The 17,319-nt window shown below is 39.7% G+C and overlaps 3 protein-coding genes across 8 annotated transcripts in view; 2 read left to right on the plus strand and 1 right to left on the minus strand.

Moving 5' to 3' along the window:
- The window catches only part of ptges3l (prostaglandin E synthase 3 like), a 2,102-nt gene extending 866 nt beyond the window's left edge, over positions 1-1,236 (plus strand). The window contains exons 5-7 of the mRNA XM_035662801.1: positions 326-415; positions 540-599; positions 902-1,236. Coding sequence (XP_035518694.1) covers positions 326-415; positions 540-599; positions 902-910 — 159 coding nt within the window. The 3' untranslated portion in view covers positions 911-1,236. The remainder of the gene's footprint in view (positions 1-325; positions 416-539; positions 600-901) is intronic.
- A 742-nt stretch (positions 1,237-1,978) lies between these two features.
- Positions 1,979-5,278, plus strand: aarsd1 (alanyl-tRNA synthetase domain containing 1). The gene is made up of 12 exons (XM_035662790.1): positions 1,979-2,095; positions 2,528-2,656; positions 2,739-2,898; positions 3,036-3,093; positions 3,183-3,339; positions 3,521-3,637; positions 3,751-3,881; positions 3,975-4,041; positions 4,236-4,327; positions 4,456-4,510; positions 4,592-4,686; positions 4,776-5,278. Exons 1-12 carry the CDS (start codon positions 2,057-2,059, stop codon positions 4,912-4,914), a joined length of 1,239 nt encoding a protein of 412 aa, XP_035518683.1. The 5' UTR covers positions 1,979-2,056; the 3' UTR covers positions 4,915-5,278.
- Positions 5,266-17,319, minus strand: part of LOC118328823 (myoferlin-like) — a 26,123-nt gene continuing 14,069 nt past the window's right edge. For 3 of the 6 annotated variants that reach the window (XM_035662747.1, XM_035662739.1, XM_035662771.1), the window contains 30 exons: positions 16,819-16,982; positions 15,820-15,934; positions 15,402-15,504; positions 14,952-15,094; positions 14,603-14,773; positions 14,201-14,294; positions 14,022-14,099; positions 13,665-13,846; positions 13,067-13,225; positions 12,676-12,777; positions 12,406-12,567; positions 12,018-12,183; positions 11,854-11,930; positions 11,659-11,715; positions 10,186-10,197; positions 9,987-10,085; positions 9,693-9,821; positions 9,386-9,541; positions 9,205-9,296; positions 8,943-9,113; positions 8,652-8,800; positions 8,071-8,210; positions 7,899-7,987; positions 7,716-7,811; positions 7,290-7,431; positions 7,070-7,169; positions 6,776-6,969; positions 6,187-6,296; positions 5,862-6,009; positions 5,266-5,736 (listed from right to left, as the gene is read on the minus strand). In XM_035662747.1, coding sequence (XP_035518640.1) covers positions 5,698-5,736; positions 5,862-6,009; positions 6,187-6,296; positions 6,776-6,969; positions 7,070-7,169; positions 7,290-7,431; positions 7,716-7,811; positions 7,899-7,987; positions 8,071-8,210; positions 8,652-8,800; positions 8,943-9,113; positions 9,205-9,296; positions 9,386-9,541; positions 9,693-9,821; positions 9,987-10,085; positions 10,186-10,197; positions 11,659-11,715; positions 11,854-11,930; positions 12,018-12,183; positions 12,406-12,567; positions 12,676-12,777; positions 13,067-13,225; positions 13,665-13,846; positions 14,022-14,099; positions 14,201-14,294; positions 14,603-14,773; positions 14,952-15,094; positions 15,402-15,504; positions 15,820-15,934; positions 16,819-16,982 — 3,639 coding nt within the window. In that variant the 3' untranslated portion in view covers positions 5,266-5,697. The remainder of the gene's footprint in view (positions 5,737-5,861; positions 6,010-6,186; positions 6,297-6,775; positions 6,970-7,069; positions 7,170-7,289; positions 7,432-7,715; positions 7,812-7,898; positions 7,988-8,070; positions 8,211-8,651; positions 8,801-8,942; positions 9,114-9,204; positions 9,297-9,385; positions 9,542-9,692; positions 9,822-9,986; positions 10,086-10,185; positions 10,198-11,658; positions 11,716-11,853; positions 11,931-12,017; positions 12,184-12,405; positions 12,568-12,675; positions 12,778-13,066; positions 13,226-13,664; positions 13,847-14,021; positions 14,100-14,200; positions 14,295-14,602; positions 14,774-14,951; positions 15,095-15,401; positions 15,505-15,819; positions 15,935-16,818; positions 16,983-17,319) is intronic. The other 3 variants (XM_035662779.1, XM_035662763.1, XM_035662755.1) reach the window with 2 other exon arrangements.

A 17,319-nucleotide genomic window follows, 5' to 3' on the forward strand; every position in this document is an offset into this window, starting at 1 on the left:
TGTGTGTGTGTGTGTTTGAAGTGATCAGTCATTTTTCAACACATTCAGATCTAAAATTCTCAAGTGTTTTCAAGATAATTTTATTATATATATATATATATTTAAGAGCACAGAGGTAGATCAGAAATGATGACAGTTTTCAGGAGAATTTATTCTTTATTCTTCTTATTTATTTATTTCTCAAATAGAAAAACACACATGCTAAATAAGAACTGGCAAATACAATTATCCCAGAACAACTGTATATGAATGCTATTACATTTCCTGTTAACTTTACTTTGCAAAATCAAATTTTAAATTGTGTTGTTTCGCCTTCTGTTTCCAGCCCAGCTGGATTGCTGTAGACTTTGATAACTGGAGGGACTGGGAGCATGAAGAAGACGAGGGAAAGGAAGAGTTCTATAGATATGCGGATGTGAGTATATTTAATGTGTCCAGTAATACAACTACATTCTGATAATGTTGAGAGATTAGGAAACTGTGCATGGACTTTGTGATATTCACATTATTTCTCAATCTGTGTGTCTTTCCATTTTCAGATGATCCAAGAAATAGCCAGTAATAAAGGTGCAGCACCAGATATGGGTGATCTTAGTGATGTAAGTGCAAAGTTCTGGTAGTTTGGGAGGTTACATAAAAATGTAATATGGATCCCTTTTTCTGTTAAATCACACCTACTTTGCCTTTCTTCAACAATAAAACATGGATTATTGCCTATATAAAAATTGATAAACCTGTAGTCCTGTACACCAACTGCCTTCACAGCCATGACACATACACTCTTTTTAGCTCACCTTTTCATACTGGCATGCTGTGGTGTATTTATTTACTAGAAAAATCTAAAACTCACATTTTGATCATTTAAATGTTGACACTGACTTTCATCTTTCTTCCTCTACAGTCTGACTGAGACTCACTGTGCTCTCTCTCCGGTGACTTTATTGCTCAGGATACTGAAGACAACTTTTGCTGAAGCTTGTAATGTTTGCAGATGATTTGATAGGATATTGTCCACAATACTGTTTATACATATGTGATATTTTATATGGGTTATTTATTATTATCCACTGTACACTGACATATCATGTATCATGCCAATTTTAATAAACATTAGTTTTATCAACCATGATTTGACATTATTATGATATGATGGTACTGAAGTAATATTATGATATATTTATGTATGTTGTGTTTTTGCCAGTAAATAAAAGGCTTTATGCTGAATAGAGATGGGCAGAGGTTGTTGGTATGGTTTTTTATGTCAGTAATTTCAGAAGATGGCATAAAGCAGGTATAAGGATTGCAGCATAGTTAGTTATTTATTCATTCTTGGTACAGCCATGCAAACACACCAGCACCATAGACAGACAAAACAAGACAAGACAGACAAAAGGACAAAAATAAAATATAACAAGAAAAGTTCCTTAGAAACGGTAGATTAGCTGTGAAACAAATCTGCAAAACTTGTTAATATCACCAAGATTTAACATGAGATTTTTTTTACTACATTTGATCAAATTGTTTTTAATGATAAGTCTTTTATATAACAGTCGGTGATGATGTTTTAACCACTGATCATTGTTTTGGATGCTCATGGTTGGATGAACCCCAAGTTTTATGCTCTCATTTTTATTTTATTTATTTATTTATATATACTGTCAGTGGTTTTATGTTATACTGTCAATATATACACTATATTTTATGAGCGAACTTATAACACACGTTTTATATCAAATGTGTGTATTTTATTATGCTTTATATTCCCTATTATCGAACTTGTTTTGTTTCGCCTGTAAAATAAAATAAAATAAAATTCTTGGAGGAAAAAGTAAAAGTTGAAAGTTACGTACACGTGACATTTCCCCTTTTTTACGGCTTGTGTGATATTTCTATCACATTATAACAAATATCTTCTCAAGCAAGTCGACGCCAGCCAGAGTCGGTGGAACTAAGTTTGGACTATGTTGCTACCCGTACTTAGCCGATACTGTCAGAGTCAGTCATTCGTATTATATTAACGTGCTTCAGGTAGTTTTTCCCTCAAAAACACTCCAAAATGGCCTTTCAGTGTCAACGGGACTGCTATATGAAAGAGGTATGAAACAGTTTGAAGACATTTGAAATGTTTAATAGGATAAAAACAAACACCTGACCAACATTTAACGACCATTCTCTGCAGAAGTGATTAGCATGGTTGCTAACTACAGTGAAAGCACTGCCTAGTTACCCACTTTAACTATTGTTTACCTTAATTTAGAGCAATGTGCGTTTGGTATTTGTTGAGTTATATAATGTTGTAACCAACGCAACAGCAGAGTAGATAAAATGTGTATTTATAGCTAGCAACACACTCATGTTGTCAACCTAAAGCCATTATCAAAATGTAGGATTGTTCATTTCATTACCACAGTGGGAATGATAATTTAATGCATGCAGTTACTCTTATGATTGTCTTTTTGTGCAAACCCAGATGTTGTCTCACTCATGCTGTTGAGTATACGTTTGAATTCTATGTTTTTCTTTTTAGTTTGTTACCTCTGTAGTGTCCTGCTGCCCTGCTGAGCTCAAACAAGAAATCAATGGGAAGAAAGAAACTCTAAAGGGCTTCAATGTGAAGCTCCAAGACACCATCCTGTTTCCTGAGGGAGGCGGCCAGGTAGGCTGGTGTTTATGTTTGTATCCAAAGTAATACTAAAAGCCATACTATATGAAATTACTCTAAAAATGTCCTCCTTCAGCCAGATGATCATGGACTTATTGGAGATGTCCCAGTTTTGAGGGTGACAAGGCAGGGGCCTGAAGCCATACACTTTGTGAGCTCCCCTCTGGAGGAGGGCCAGGAGGTGCAAGTAAAGGTGGACTGGGAGAGGAGGTTTGACCACATGCAGCAGCACTCAGGTAAGACTAAATGAAAAAGGTCAGGTTGTAAATGTTCAGTATGCAGTAACTCATTTAGCAGATTGAACTGCGAATGCATGATCGTATATTATTACACACTTGTTCTAAGAGACGGTTGTTTTCTTCCTCACTCTTAGGGCAACACTTGATCACAGCTTTGGCAGATTCATTTTTTGGATACAAGACCACATCCTGGTACGTCACCATTGCATTGATGGCTTCCCCTCCAACCATAAAAACATGCACATTCACTTCTCCTCTCTGTTGTTTTTTCTTATTTTCAGGGAACTTGGTCGTCAGAGAAGCACCATTGAACTGGACACTCCTTCTGTGAAGCCTGCTCAGCTCCAGGCACTGGAAGAAGCTATAAATGAAAAGATCAGAGCCCATGTCCCTGTCACTGTTCAGCTTCTCTCTATAGATGATCCTGCTGTGGAGAAGGTGCATATACTGATATTGTGCAGTCCTCTTACTGTGCAATCATTGACTCAAAAGTCAAGGTTTTAGATATTGTTTCAACACATTTCTTTTGAATGTACTGCATATATTACCTTTCCTACAGATGAAGAGATTTTGCATGTGTTCATAAGTTTCATGAGTTGTGTGTGTGTGTATAAACCAGGTGAGGAGTCGAGGCCTGCCAGAGGACCATGCAGGGCCCATTCGGATCATTGATATTGAGGGTATCGATGCCAACATGTGCTGTGGAACCCACGTGTCTAACCTCAGTCACTTACAGGTTTAGCTTCACACAAGCACTTAGATGTGACTTAGAAAGTGTACATTCATTACTTTACACATATTCATATGTCATACTTGTAAGATTAGGTGTTCTCTTTATCTGAATTGTAGGTAATAAAGCTGCTGGGAACAGAGAAAGGAAAGAAAAACAAAACAAACCTCATCTTCCTGGCAGGAAACAGGGTACTGAAGTATGCTGAGAAAAGCTACAGCACAGAGCGATCACTGGTGTCTCTCCTCAAGTAAGTTCAAAGTCTGAATGATCAAAATATCACCAATGTGATTTAAACTCAAACACAAAGTTGTGAAACAAAATCTTTGTCTTTGCTCAACAGAACTGGACCTGATGAGCATGTTGAGGCAGTCGACAAGTTGCAGAAGTCTGTTAAGCTACTACAGAAGGTAAGAACTTTTCATCAGTCATCAGCAGTGACCTGCTGTTTTGTGTTTGAGAACTGTAAAAGCAATTCCCGTTGCTTGCCAGAAGAGGGCCCCATTTAAAGAATGAGAATCTTTCAATTTTTCCACATACTGTATGTTTGCTCCAATATAACACACTGCAGATTCTCTAACCATCATAAAAATGTCTTGGGCAGACTAACCTGAGCCTGCTACGAGACATGGCTGTCCTAATCGCTCAGAACTTTAAGAATGACCCCCAGCGAGGCAACTTCTTCAGCTTGCACAAGTAAGAGAAGGGCTTGTTTGTAGATACAGCACTATACATTGCTCTAATGTTAAACATCTTCGAAGAACCAGACAACGTACAGAGAAGAACTTTCAGATAGAAAATGGTGTTTCTTTCTCTTTCTACAGGAAAGAGGGTGACAACGAGTTCATGAATATCATTGCCAATGAAATAAACACTGAGGTAAGATGATAACCTGATTGCTTAGTTCTTCTTGCTAGGAGTTAAATATATTTTTTAAGCCCCCCTTTTGTCTACTGTTAGGAAACTTTGGTTTTCTTGACTGTTGGAGAGGAGAAGGGACCTGGTTTGTTTGTTCTGGCTGGTCCCAGTGGACCAGTGGCTGAGCTGGGACCACGGTAAGAGAGACACCTCCACATGTGAATTTAGCCTCTAGTTTAAAATCCTGAATGTAGGTCAGTACTGTGAGACTCTGTGTCCTCTCCAGGGTGTTAGAGATTCTCCAAGGAAAGGGGGCTGGAAAGAACGGACGTTTCCAAGGAAAAGCCAACAGCCTGGCACGAAGAGGGGAGGTGGAGGCCCTGCTGCAGCAGTACTGCAAACATCTCACCTCAGAGGAAGAATAATCCCAGCAAAGGTTCAACACCAAGAAATATTTTATAATAGCAAGCTTTACATTTAATTATTCATAATTTGTGGTAAACGCTTAACTAATGTAAAAATGTATATAATTGGAGCTTCTGTACAATAATTCTGAGCTGTACAATGTTAAATATCATGGACTAATTTTTTTTTTATTTCACTCAAAATCTCATCTGTGATGTTAAATCTGTGATCAGATTTCCGTTTGTCCTTATTTTACAAGTAATACTCTGTTTTATATATTATACGTGGCAGGATTACTTGTGAGTGACCAGAAAGATAGAAACCCTTGCACAATGTAATACAATTAAACAACAGTCCTTTAATAAATACCATGACGTTGAAACTTATTTATTAATTGTTAATCACCTCGTTTACATACAGTATGAAACACCTTGCAATAATGTGCAATCCAATACAACAAAACCCCTAAATATAGCCTCAAAAATCCATCCCTCTTGCACACATTGTCACCAACAAATACGATGTGTGTGTGGGTGTGTATGTGTGAGATAAAAGCTGTGGTTTAGAATCAAATGTATTGCTGTCTGTCGCAGTTTAGCGGTGTAGACAAAGTGTTCATGGTAAAATATGACAATATAGTGCAAATGTGCAAGCACCCCTTCCCATTTAGGTAAACCTCTAAAATACTATAGGCAATAAAAAAAGATATTGAGATTTGGCAGTAGTTGTGCCCAGTTCATGTGATCCTGTAGACATTTTGAATTGTCCTTTTTCAGTTCCACTGCTCTTCCTCCATTGTAGAGTTAGCTTAGTGGTTTCACTATCTTCATTGAGATGTAGTTCTGGAAAAGGCAAAAGAGAAATTTAATTAAATCACTGCCTGACCCTAAGTTTGGACTAAGCACATAAAGCACGTAGCATTATTTCAGAATGTATGCCTCCGATGGTCCCTCTTGTCTATCCTTACCGGTAGAGAGTATAGCAGGATGGCAAGGAAGAGAATCACTATGATGAGGATGATGAGTCCAATGAAGAGGCACCTGAACCTTCGCCACACAATGAACTTCATGGTCTTACATGGGTTGGTGAACCAAAAGAAGGATGTTTCTGGGCGTCTGGTGGTTATGGAAAATAAAAGAGGACATTATAGCCCATGTGTTGACAGTTAAACTAGTCCTGATTCATCCCAACCATTTATTTATTTAAATGACAACTAAGAAAGAAAGAAAATATTTTACATTTCCAATCTGCAGAATGTAAAATAGGCTATGTTTCACAGTCTGAGTTCTTACTTTGGAGGGTCCAGTTTTGGGTTCATGTTGGGTTCGTCCCTGCCTTTTCCTGCAGGTCTCTCATCTGCATCTGCTTCATTTATAATCTCCAGTGTCATCTCCACTTTTCCCTGTAAACATAAGACGAGCAGGCATAATGAGCAAGATAAAACATAGTAACAATGAGGATCTCTACTTGTGGAATATCCAGATGTAACAGAAATCTGTCCAAGCTTCTGCAGTAAATAGTTAATTTAGTACATATATAAACTGTAGCATTTGATGCCCCAAGACACATCTAAAGTCAAGAGAAAGTCCAAATCTGGAAACCCAAAACAAGGATAAATATGAGGGGAAAGTACTGACTTTGTTCTGTCAGTCTTAGGAGACATAAGTGGGAAGCGCAAAAACAGTTTTAAGTCAATATTGTCCTTGGTCATTCCAAAATTCCTACTGAGAGTCTACTGCAAAAAGTCTTCAACTAGTGTGGGGCTTCCCATCCAACCCTGTTTTTGTTCATTCATTTACTCAATATTACAGGTCAAGCCACAGTTTACCTATAAAAAAAGGCATCCATCGGTCTCTAGGTGTACTTTCTAGTCATACTCACACCCAGGACCTTCTTCCCATCATTTTCAATGGAACATGGCCACCAGCCTCTGACTGACTGCTGAGCAAACAGAGACTTGGTATGCTCGGTCTTGTGTGGAGTTTCCATTTCGAGAACATCCATCATCGTCAGAGAACACTTCTCTGGGGTCTTCGCAGGAGCAACCAGGTTACGCAAATCCAGCTCCAGTGTGCCTGGAGTGTTATATTGCAATGGTCAGGTTTTGTAATGGTGGTCTCTAGATAAACCAAACACATGTAGTAAAGCTTTTTTTGGTTAAATGATGAGTCTTACCGAGGTAATCGTCCAGTGAGAATTTGTCGTTATCCCAAATCTGAACAATCAGCTTGGGGGGAATCCTGAACTCTGTTTTGTCAAGACTCCAAAAGTGCTCCTTTGAAGGAAGAACGTCAAAACATGTTTTAGATTAGCAAATGCATCAATGCCTCATTTTTTCATCTGTACAGGATTCAAATGGTTTTTATTGTAAGTGATAGTTTAGACAAGGCCTCACCTTCTTGGACACAAGACAGAGCTGTTCAGCAGGCAGGAAGTCGAAGTTAAAGATGAACCTCCAGTTGAAGTTGCCATCTCCGTCTAGAGACCTGTAGTGGACATCGGTCTTCTGCTTGTCCTCCTCCATGCCTGGCATCCAGCTGGCCAGGTAAGGGAACAATAGATGTGAGCATTTATTATCCTATCCCAATAGCTTTTAATAGTAACCTTCTAGTATACAGTTAGGCTTTTAAAGAACTAAATAAAATCAATGTAAATCAGATCGTGGGGTTTAGAAATGGCTGCTGATGAGAAACAACATAATGCAAGACTACAAAAAATACTCAAAATGTTAAACTAAAAGGCATGAATGTAGAAACAAAGTCAAACTGTAAATATAAAATTCAAACACTAAGAGTTCATTGGAAGGATTCATCAGCCATACCCTTTGACATAGATGTCACTCATGTGTTCTCCTGTGATGCTGGTCTCGTCTAAAGTCACATCTGTGGTGTTCCAGATGACAGCACGCAGAATATACCTGAACATCCGAAAACGCTTAACGTTAACTCAGTGGCATTTGATGTGACCCAGTGATGGAAGTACTGAAGAACTGGACAGCACTTACTTCTTAGCCTTGCGTGGTGTGATGTCAAAGGGGGGTCCAGGGACGCCAATGGATTTGGGGAAGACGTCCACCCACATTTGAAGGCTTCCCTAAATTAACACAATATAGAGGTTTAGAAAATAGCTGCATCAGAGTGGCTGTAGATATATAGGGATTACAGTATTTGTCTAACCTGAGAGAGATTGGGCTGGAAGCTGCTGTAAAGGGTCCTGCTCTCCACATGTTCAGGTACAAGTCCCTGTTTTCTGAGCACGTGCAGACAGAGTCGTTCTCGGGCCAGACCCAAGTGCTGATGAATTTCCTTGTTGTCTTCTGGATGTGAAAACATATTGCGCCTTAATACTAGTGATACTTTGTCATTGTGCGCATGTTAGCATGCTGACATAAGTATTATCAAGTACAGTATCACAGAGCTATGCTAGCACATGACTGTAGTAGTCTTGTTGAGGAATATTTGTTTGAACAGACTTTACTATTGTAAAAATAAATGAACAGTAGCATAGTTGGATGAAAAAAAAATGTCAGACTTGGTTGAAAATTATTTAGTGAGAGACAATGTTGTTTTAAAGGACATCTATAATGGACATTTAAATAGTGACATCTAGCAGTAAAACTGCAGATTGCAACCAACTGAACATCGCTATAATGACAACCTGGAAATGAGAATGGGACGTGGGGTGTCAGCAGTCCAATCAAAATTAGATTCCATCACACTCATTTACTCTACTTCATTTTAAAATCACTTGACATTACCAAACTGAGCCAGCGTATACTCTTTGCCATTGAAGGTGAGCGATGTGCCGTTGTCTTCAGTCCTGGGTTTGGACAAGCCTTTCAGACGAGCCATGTTCTCCAGAATCTGGGACGGCTTCAGCTGGTCCCGCCACTGGTTGATACCAGAACTAAAATGCCATGAGAAAGAGAGAGAGAGATCGAAGAGAGATTCATTCTGCCTGCATAGATATTTTAGGAACATTTATTTATTTTATCAGTTAAATGCATTTCCCCCTCAGTCCTAAGACTGCCCACAACAGATTTTCCTACATGCAGTAGGTTTGTGGCAGGCCACAGTAGGAGTTATATCGGGACAGGAAGCGGTTTTCCAGATCAATCACTGTCTCGCCGACCTTCTCGTCTCGGCTCAGGAGATCATAGTCATAGACTGAGATTTTCAGGTCCTTGTCCTGGGGCAGGAAACACGTCATCTCAAACATCCTAAACAAAACAAAAGAAGTGTTTGAGGAGTTAGAGTGTGCGCTGGAGTTACCCTTTGATTGTCAATATTGTGTTCATTCATAGCATTTACCTTCCAAACACTGGGTTCGTGGTGTTAGGTAGGTAATGGTCTCTGTCGTCAACCGTATGCCTCCCCAGTGATATCTTTATGTATGGATCACACTGAGCAGGAGAGAGAGCACAAGTTAAAGCGGATGGTGCCGACTGGGCCAACGTGTGTCTTATTGCTGCTAATATAGATTCATTCTCACTCTTCCATTGTTGTCTTTGGGCTGCAAGTCTATGGCCCGGATCACATAAACCCTGACCAGACACTCCTGAGGTCCACTATCGGGCAGCTCTCTGAACTGACGGGGAGGAGCAGCGACACCTGGGTCGTCAGGCAGAGGATACACCTTGAATGAACCCTGCAGGTACAAGACAATACACAAATCTGATTTTACCTTTACAAATGTACTTTATAAATGAATCAACACATTATAAGCACTAATAAAATCCTTTAAGCAATGTTTTACAGTATCTAATTAAGTGTTAGTGTCTTGAATGGTGTTAAACTACCTTCAGCTCTCCAACCACACTCGGGTCGTCGTCGCCATTTTCATTTTTGCCTCGCTGCAGTTTGAAGGTGCTGCAGAAATCAGTCAGCCCTTTGAATTCTGGGACATCCTCCAGTTCGCAGTCATACACCTGAGAAAACACGTCACATTTAAGTCATCTACAGCTCAGGAGAGAAACCTTTGTACATGTCGTAACACTTTGTTGTTGTAATACAGAGATGCGTAAATAATGATCATCACACACAAGTGAATTAATACTATAAAGTGCATTGTCTCTGAAGAAATAAAGACTTACTTTGAGGGTGTCATATCCTTTTTTGAGGTAAGGGCGACATTTCTCCTGGTCTCCAGTTGAAGCGTAGAATTTACTCCACCAATCAACGGTCTCTTTTTCCTAAAGATTGAAGTGCACATTTTTAATCTCTGTACATATATTTTCTACATTTGGTACAAGAAATCTGAAATCTCAGTCATATTCTCCTGTTTGCGCTCACCTTCTCTACATGCTTTGGAGAAAGAAGACGTGGTGTGACATAAAAACAGAAAAGAAGTCACATACAGTAGTAACATACACATACACATACAGTGGTAACATAAATACACAAATACACACACATACAGTAGGCCACAAATATTGACAGGAAAGTGAAATGGAGAAAAGGAGATCCTAGTTGCAATTTCATAAATGGCCGCAAATCTGGAAAACAAGGACGTAACAAAAGGTATTGGCAGAATGTGCAACTGCATTAAGGCCTCTAGGGGGCCCACTAACACTACCTGTCCCTTCACTTGTAACCAGTGGTTTAGTGGTATCCATGCATGCCATTAGTAAGACATTGCTTTGAATTATGACCAATATGTTTTCAATCTTGACTTTAATAATAATAATAATAATAATAATAATAATAAAACTCTCTCTCAAAACATAGCATTGATTATTAAGTTAGATATTTCTGGCATGTCTGGCACTTGTGAGTCTTGACTTTACTTCAAGACCAAAACAATGCTTTCAGTCATTTATATATTTATAAGAAATAGTCCGACAATTTGGGTTTATTTATCTTTTTGAATCAATTTAAATGGGAAGATTGATATCACTCTGTATATGTCTGTACACTAAATATGAAGCCAGCCGCTGGTTAACTTAGCTTAGCATACAGACAGGAAACCGCTAGCTGGTTCTGTTCAAAGGTAACAAACACACCTCTAATTAACCCATTAAATCTTGTTTGTTTAACCCATATCAAAACCAAAGTTTGGACAGTTACGTGGTGTTACCTGGACCCTTGTCAACCAAGAGACTCCAGGAAGTGACTGCGCCTGGCCAAGAAATAGTCCAGCACATAACGCCCTTTAAACAACTCAACGTGTTGTTTTGCACAGATTTAAAAAAATATTTGTGAGTGAAAAACTAGATATAAAGGTGCTTGTAGGCAGGTTTTGCTTGTAGGCTTGGCTTTGGACAGAGGCAAACAAGCCGTTTCCATTCTTTATGCTAGGCTAACCAGCTGCTGGGAATAGCTTCATATTTAGCATACAGACAAAAAGATTATCAATCTTCTCATGTAACTCTTGGCAGAAAATTAAATAAGCAAATTTCCCAAATTTTCTAACTTTTGTTTTAATATTTAAAACTGCTTTCAGCGACATTATGCCTGTGTTGGTCCGATAGCAAAAATCAGCTTCAATGTGAGTTAGATGTCTGGGGGCCTGACATGCTCCAGAGCCCATTTACATGTTACGCCCCTGCTGTGGAAAAAAAGTATACACTTTTCTCATTAAATCAGTGTCAATTACAATCGCTGTTCCAATCTATTACAATTCCCACAGAGATTCGTAGCATTGTTACATCATTATAAAAGGTCTTTGTCAAGCTGTAGCGTTGTGGATTAAGTGATCTCAGCCATCCAGCGTCATTGGTGCCCAGCCTTGTGAATTAGAAAGCTATAATAAGTAACCATACATACAAAGTAGGAGGAAGGAGAAGCCATTTTGTTGACAGCAGCTGACATGCTGTACATGAACTGTAAGCCAGAGTAATAAAGTTTGTCAAATTTGACAATTGAGTCAAATTCTGCACTTCTTAGTGACAACCGGCAATTTAGTGTGTTTGAGAAAGAAAAACAGTTATGATAAACATGAGGAATAATAGTAGAGTTTACCTGAGCCTCGAGCAGTGGTCTTGATTCTTCCATGTTAATTGAGAGATGTTTGGAAGGTGAAGCCATCATCAGAGACACTGGGGGGAAAAAGGACAACATTAGAACAAGGCCTTTTTGTCTTTCTGTGTTAGTTTATCAGAATATCCTTACTCTTGCATCCTTACTTTTGGAAGACATGGCACCCTCAGCAGTGATGACATATGGATCACATCTGAACTCTTCCAGACTGGTGATGGTGCACTGACCCACCACAGGCTTCCTGCCAAACGGACGGTGGTCGATCACCTTCAGTACAATCGGAGGTGTGTACATCTCATCCTTTGGAAGGAGCTGGATGGAAGGTGTAGAGAAGAAGATATTGTATCTGTATAGTGTAAAAGCTATAAGACTTAAATAAAAAGGTATTTTGAGCTGTAATTTTTTCTAGTGCAGATGATTTACATATTTTTCATATAACTAATACATAATATTATTTCCCCTGTTCAATAGCTTTAAACTTCTTTAAAAGATTCTCCATCCCAGACCCCCTAATTTGTGTAACCCTGTCATTACCACTTTGATGAAGAGCACAGAGCTGGGGAAGTTCGGGCTCTTTTTCATGTTCTTAATGACGGCTGACTCGATTCTCTGACCCCCACACTCCACCACCAGGCTAGGTGACGACACTGAGGCCAGCTGGTATGTCTTCATGTTCCTCAGGCCCCATGCTAGAATCTGGACACGGACACGGACACACACACACACAAGGAAGAGGGATTTAGAGACATTATTAGACATTAGAGTGTCAATTCAGAGGAACAGTGTCTAAAGGTTGTGTGTTACCTCCACAGCAGTGAGCTGTACCACAGGCCGGATGCCCTGGGGAACCATGTAGATGTTCTCTGCTCTCTTTGAGGGAACCAGGGGAAGATCTGACTCTCCTGACTGCACAGAGAAAGACAGAGTAGACTGTATATTATACTTACCTTTGTGTTTTTACAGATAATTTTACATTTAATCACACTGGAGGACCAACTGAATGAGCATATCTAGGTAATGCCTTATAATGCAGGGGGGGACATGAAATATATTATTAGAAAGAACATTATTTAAATAAACCATTTACAACTCACTATGTATATATGTCAGAAGTTGTAGAAGGCACTGCTGTATTAAAGTATAATGTTAGAGTTGGTTTAAAGTAAATCTATTGTCTATTAATTTCAGGGCAAACCTTGTCTTTAAGGATGAGTTCAGCTGCCACCAGCGCCTCTCCTGCCTTGTGACCTTTCTGGATGATGGGGTGCCACAGCAGTTTGGGTTTCTGATCCATGCCTGGGTTCAACTTCACCATTGGAGCACAGACACTGCGGCCCAGCAGCTCATCCTTCCCCTGAGCAGAAGATAACGTTTCAGTTATATTAACATGTCAGTTCGAGGCAAATTAAACGCAATAGCATAACGAGTTTTAATTCCTAGATTATGTGTACGACAAGTTAGGAATATAAAAAAATATTTTGACAAAACAGACTTTTTTTCCAGGTGTTTTTAAACATTACCGTTTCTACTTTAGGTGAAAACGGAAATAAAGACATCAAGTCAAGTCAAATTTTTGTTCAGACATTTTCTGCTTGAGAGATTTTTACTCAAATAATTTTAGTTTTTGTGCTAAAGTTTCCCAAAGTGAAATATGTAATTCACTTCGTCTGTCCCTATACCAATTATCTAAATGAATCCACAGTTAGCTGTACTATAAGATAGTTTATTAAGTCCTGCAACCACATATATCAGTTGTACAAATGCTTTCTCTCTGTATATCTGCCACAACTTACCACTTGGTCATTGTCATAGAACTCCAGTACAACATCAGGGGGTCGGAGAGCAATGTTCTGGGGGTCTCCATAAATCTCCACATCATTGAAGATCAGAGTTTGGTCCCAGGTTGGGTTCAGCGTTGCTCGCAGCTTCTCTGTTGTCTTACTAACGTGCAGGAAGGAGATGTGTGCATACGGATCTGCAAAGGGAAGAAAATAGGGGGTTAAATGGTCGTGTTTCCATAGCTCTTTCATTTCAGACTCATTTAATTTGAAATGTAACACTAGAAACCCATCGTCAGTCTTAATACTGATATTAGAATATAATCATTTATAATCATTTAATTAAATTGGAGTAAGCAGGCAGAATCTTACCAGAAAAACTATCTTTGTCCATAGATGCTAAGTTTCGTGCCTGATAGACGTAAACACGGAGATGGTACATATGTGACCCTGTGGAGGAAAAAGACATTAATTAGTAGCGTATATTTATGTCCATTGGTTTGTTTTTATTATTGATCATTCATATGTGTCACTATGTACACATCACACACTGTCAAAGGAGCAGGACACAGTGGGTGTGTTGGCACCAAACAGCTTGGTGGCATCGACCTTGGAGCCTTTCTCTTTCTCCTCAGTATCAACACCCTGCAGAGTAAACCAAAGCAGACATCTCAGAGCTAATTTACCAGTTTGTGCGTCACACTCACTGCCAAATAAAAACACACCATGGCACTGTAGATGTGTTTAATACATAAGTAAATATTTGAAAGTATTTGGTGAGTCAGTGAGCTCAGATCCGGTTCATGCTTTTATTCCTTGCCCTTCCTCTCGTACTTAATATGTGGACAGATACAATTTCAAGCCATAGTTAAACTATCTTTATGAAACCAGATCCTGACCCAAACAAGTGGTTCAAATCAGAATAAAGCATTTGTTTTCCTTTCTTTGCTCACCAGCGCCCCCTCCAGCTGGAAGATGGCAGCTGCTCCAAGCCGGTTCTCTGGCGCCATCTTCCGCCTCCAGCGCCTTCGACGGAACGTGTCCGATGAACGCTCCTTACTGTGGAACTTCCAGCCAATCAGGGATGAGAATTCCCAGCCCTCAGGGTCACCTCGGTCCCGCCTCTGTCAGCAAAAAGGCATACAGTCATTAGTGATGCAAGATTATACACTTGAAACTGGTTATCTACACCTGGATATCAGTCTCTTTTGATCTTTGTAACAATCAGAATTGTATTTCGCTTCCTATATTAAAACAGTGTACATGCACTACAGTAGTACAGCCCTGTTGTCCTATGCTGACCTCCACAGCTGCTCCTGCAGGGACTGCAGCTCTCTTGCGTGGTCGAACCAGCCTTCTCCTGCGGTGCACGTGGTACACCTTCTCCGCAGGGACCCAGGACAGAGGCTTGTCACCCGGGGGAATGGTGACTCCATACTCCCAGCCTGTAGAGTGCCCAGACACAGACACATGATCATTAGCAATTTTCCCATTGTATCACAGGATTGGATAAAACATGATTTAAATTTCACCATGCAAGTTTAATTTATTGTTATTATCATCATCATTATTATATTAAGACCAAGCAGGGAGGCAAGAGTGAGTCAGAGTCCTGGGAAATAAATCAAGAACTGTAAATGAAAAACATGTAACAAATTTAATAATTTAGGTCCAGCCTTTTTGAATACTTGTGTCTACAAACAGCTTGAAAAATCCTCTCTAGATTTTAGCTGGTGAGGTAAATGTCTGCACCTTGATCATCCACAGCTCTGTTGTCATCCACAGTCCACTCGTCCTCCCACACCCACCCAGGAGGACAATCAAACTCTCCAGGGTTGCGGCTCTTCTCTCCATTCTGTGCAACACAAAACCTCAGTTATCCACACAAGTTCATTTTTTTATTTGTTGATGTAATGTGTTTTGGCCTACTCATATACTAGAAAAGGTTATAGCTAACTCATCCATCATAGACATCTGGAGGAAAGCCGAGTGGACAAAATAATGGATAACAATTGCTACCAACGTGTGGAGTGTGGGTCTGGCAGGTATTCATGTGTGTTTGTTTTTGTGTTGTTCCACATAAACAAGGAAAATATTAACTTAAACATTTGTTTGTGTGATATTTAAAGCCACCAGGCACACTATTTGCATGGCAGTGTGCCGTTCTCACCACATCTGTGAAGGGCTCGGAGGCAGCCTTCCACTCTCCACCAGGGAAGCGAGTCTCATTTTGGAACACCTCGTCCATAAATTCGGTGTGTCCTGCGTCTGCCTCCGTTAACAGACTGAAACACAAAGTCGAGCACATTTACCATCTGAGTGTGAAATATGAAAAACATATTTTTACAAAGCCTACTTCGAGCCACTATGTGTGCAGTTTGGCACCCTCCGTTGGAATCACCTAAGACAAGGCATGTTTGCAACTTTTGTAAAAATGACGTTAGTGCAGCATGAGAGAGAGGAAATGGTTTGCTTATTTTAGCAGTGACTGTGTTTACATGTTGGGAGTAACCACATATACTCAAGCAAAATGTTTTTATCACATTAAAGTTATCAAAATGTGTGTTCATCTTGATGCCCCACACGGAATTTTTCTTTTAACATATTTTAATGGTTCACTTATGATATACAGAGGAGTGACTAATGAAACCAACAACCAACAAAAACAACATTTAAATGTTGCCCTGTATGAATGAATCAGCATTTGGTAATTTTCCCCTCTTCATTCTCCCTTTTCTTTTATTTTGTCATCTGTCTGTGCATAGCAGACTGACAGTAGTTAGTGCTTGAGAAATGTACTGATGATGTTGGCATGGAACAATTATGCCTGTAAAGTTGTTGTCAGGAGTTTTGAAGTTCAGAGAGTGGTTGTAACGGAGTTAACAGATTAAAAAGTCAAGTGCAAATAACTTCCAGCTCACTGGTACAGTCTGGTACATGGTCATTAAATCATGGTCTGAAGGCATGAGAGGAATGTAAACAGTAGAGAGCAGACATAGCCCACTTCCTCTGCAGTCCACAGAACGTGCGTATTCAGTGGGGAAAACACACATTTAACAATATAAATCAGCAGTGCACCTTTCCTTAAGTTAAGGGAACCTTTGTAATGCATGTACAGTACATAGTCTGAATCTTTTGCATGAGGATGGTTATCTACAATTACACTCACGCTTTCTCTGGGTCAATGAACCAGTCAGCTTCCCACTCCCAGCCTCTTGGGGGCATGAAGTACTCTTGTTTCAGCTTCAGTTTGCCTGTTACGTCTGAGAATTTGTAACGTCCTACCAGTCCTGTGGTCCCCCACTTCCCAAACATCTGGGCCTGGTTCTCGTACTGTGATGCAAAAGGAGGACATGTTTAGTTTTAGGCTGCTGGCTTGACTGCTGACTCTAAATACTTTTTAGAACAATCTTTAAAAAAAGGACCAGTTTGTAAGATTTAGTGGTGAACTTGTTGATTGCAAGCATTTGAATATACGTCAGCCAAGTGTGTATGAAAAACTATAATGGATGCGAAACTTGAGAAATCTAGAGCCGGTGTTTGATTTGTCCTTTCTGGGATACTGTTGAAACATGGCAGTTCAACATGGTGGAGTCCGTAGAGGAGGACCCACTCCCTCAGTAGATAAAAAACGGCTCAAGGTAACAAAAACACAATGATTCTCATTTTC

Source organism: Morone saxatilis, unplaced genomic scaffold (genome assembly GCF_004916995.1).
Source record: "Morone saxatilis isolate NCDOM2014 unplaced genomic scaffold, NCSU_SB_2.0 Contig1, whole genome shotgun sequence".
NCBI lineage: Eukaryota > Metazoa > Chordata > Actinopteri > Moronidae > Morone > Morone saxatilis.

What these genes read in the sequence shown, in the direction of transcription:
- aarsd1 (XM_035662790.1), top strand. Translation starts at nt 2,057, where the DNA reads ATGGCCTTTCAGTGTCAACGGGACTGCTATATGAAAGAG. An exon ending in TCACTGGTGTCTCTCCTCAA is followed by an intron (nt 3,882 to 3,974) that starts GTAAGTTCAAAG and finishes TTTGCTCAACAG; the next exon opens with AACTGGACCTGATGAGCATG. An exon ending in CTGTTAAGCTACTACAGAAG is followed by an intron (nt 4,042 to 4,235) that starts GTAAGAACTTTT and finishes TGTCTTGGGCAG; the next exon opens with ACTAACCTGAGCCTGCTACG.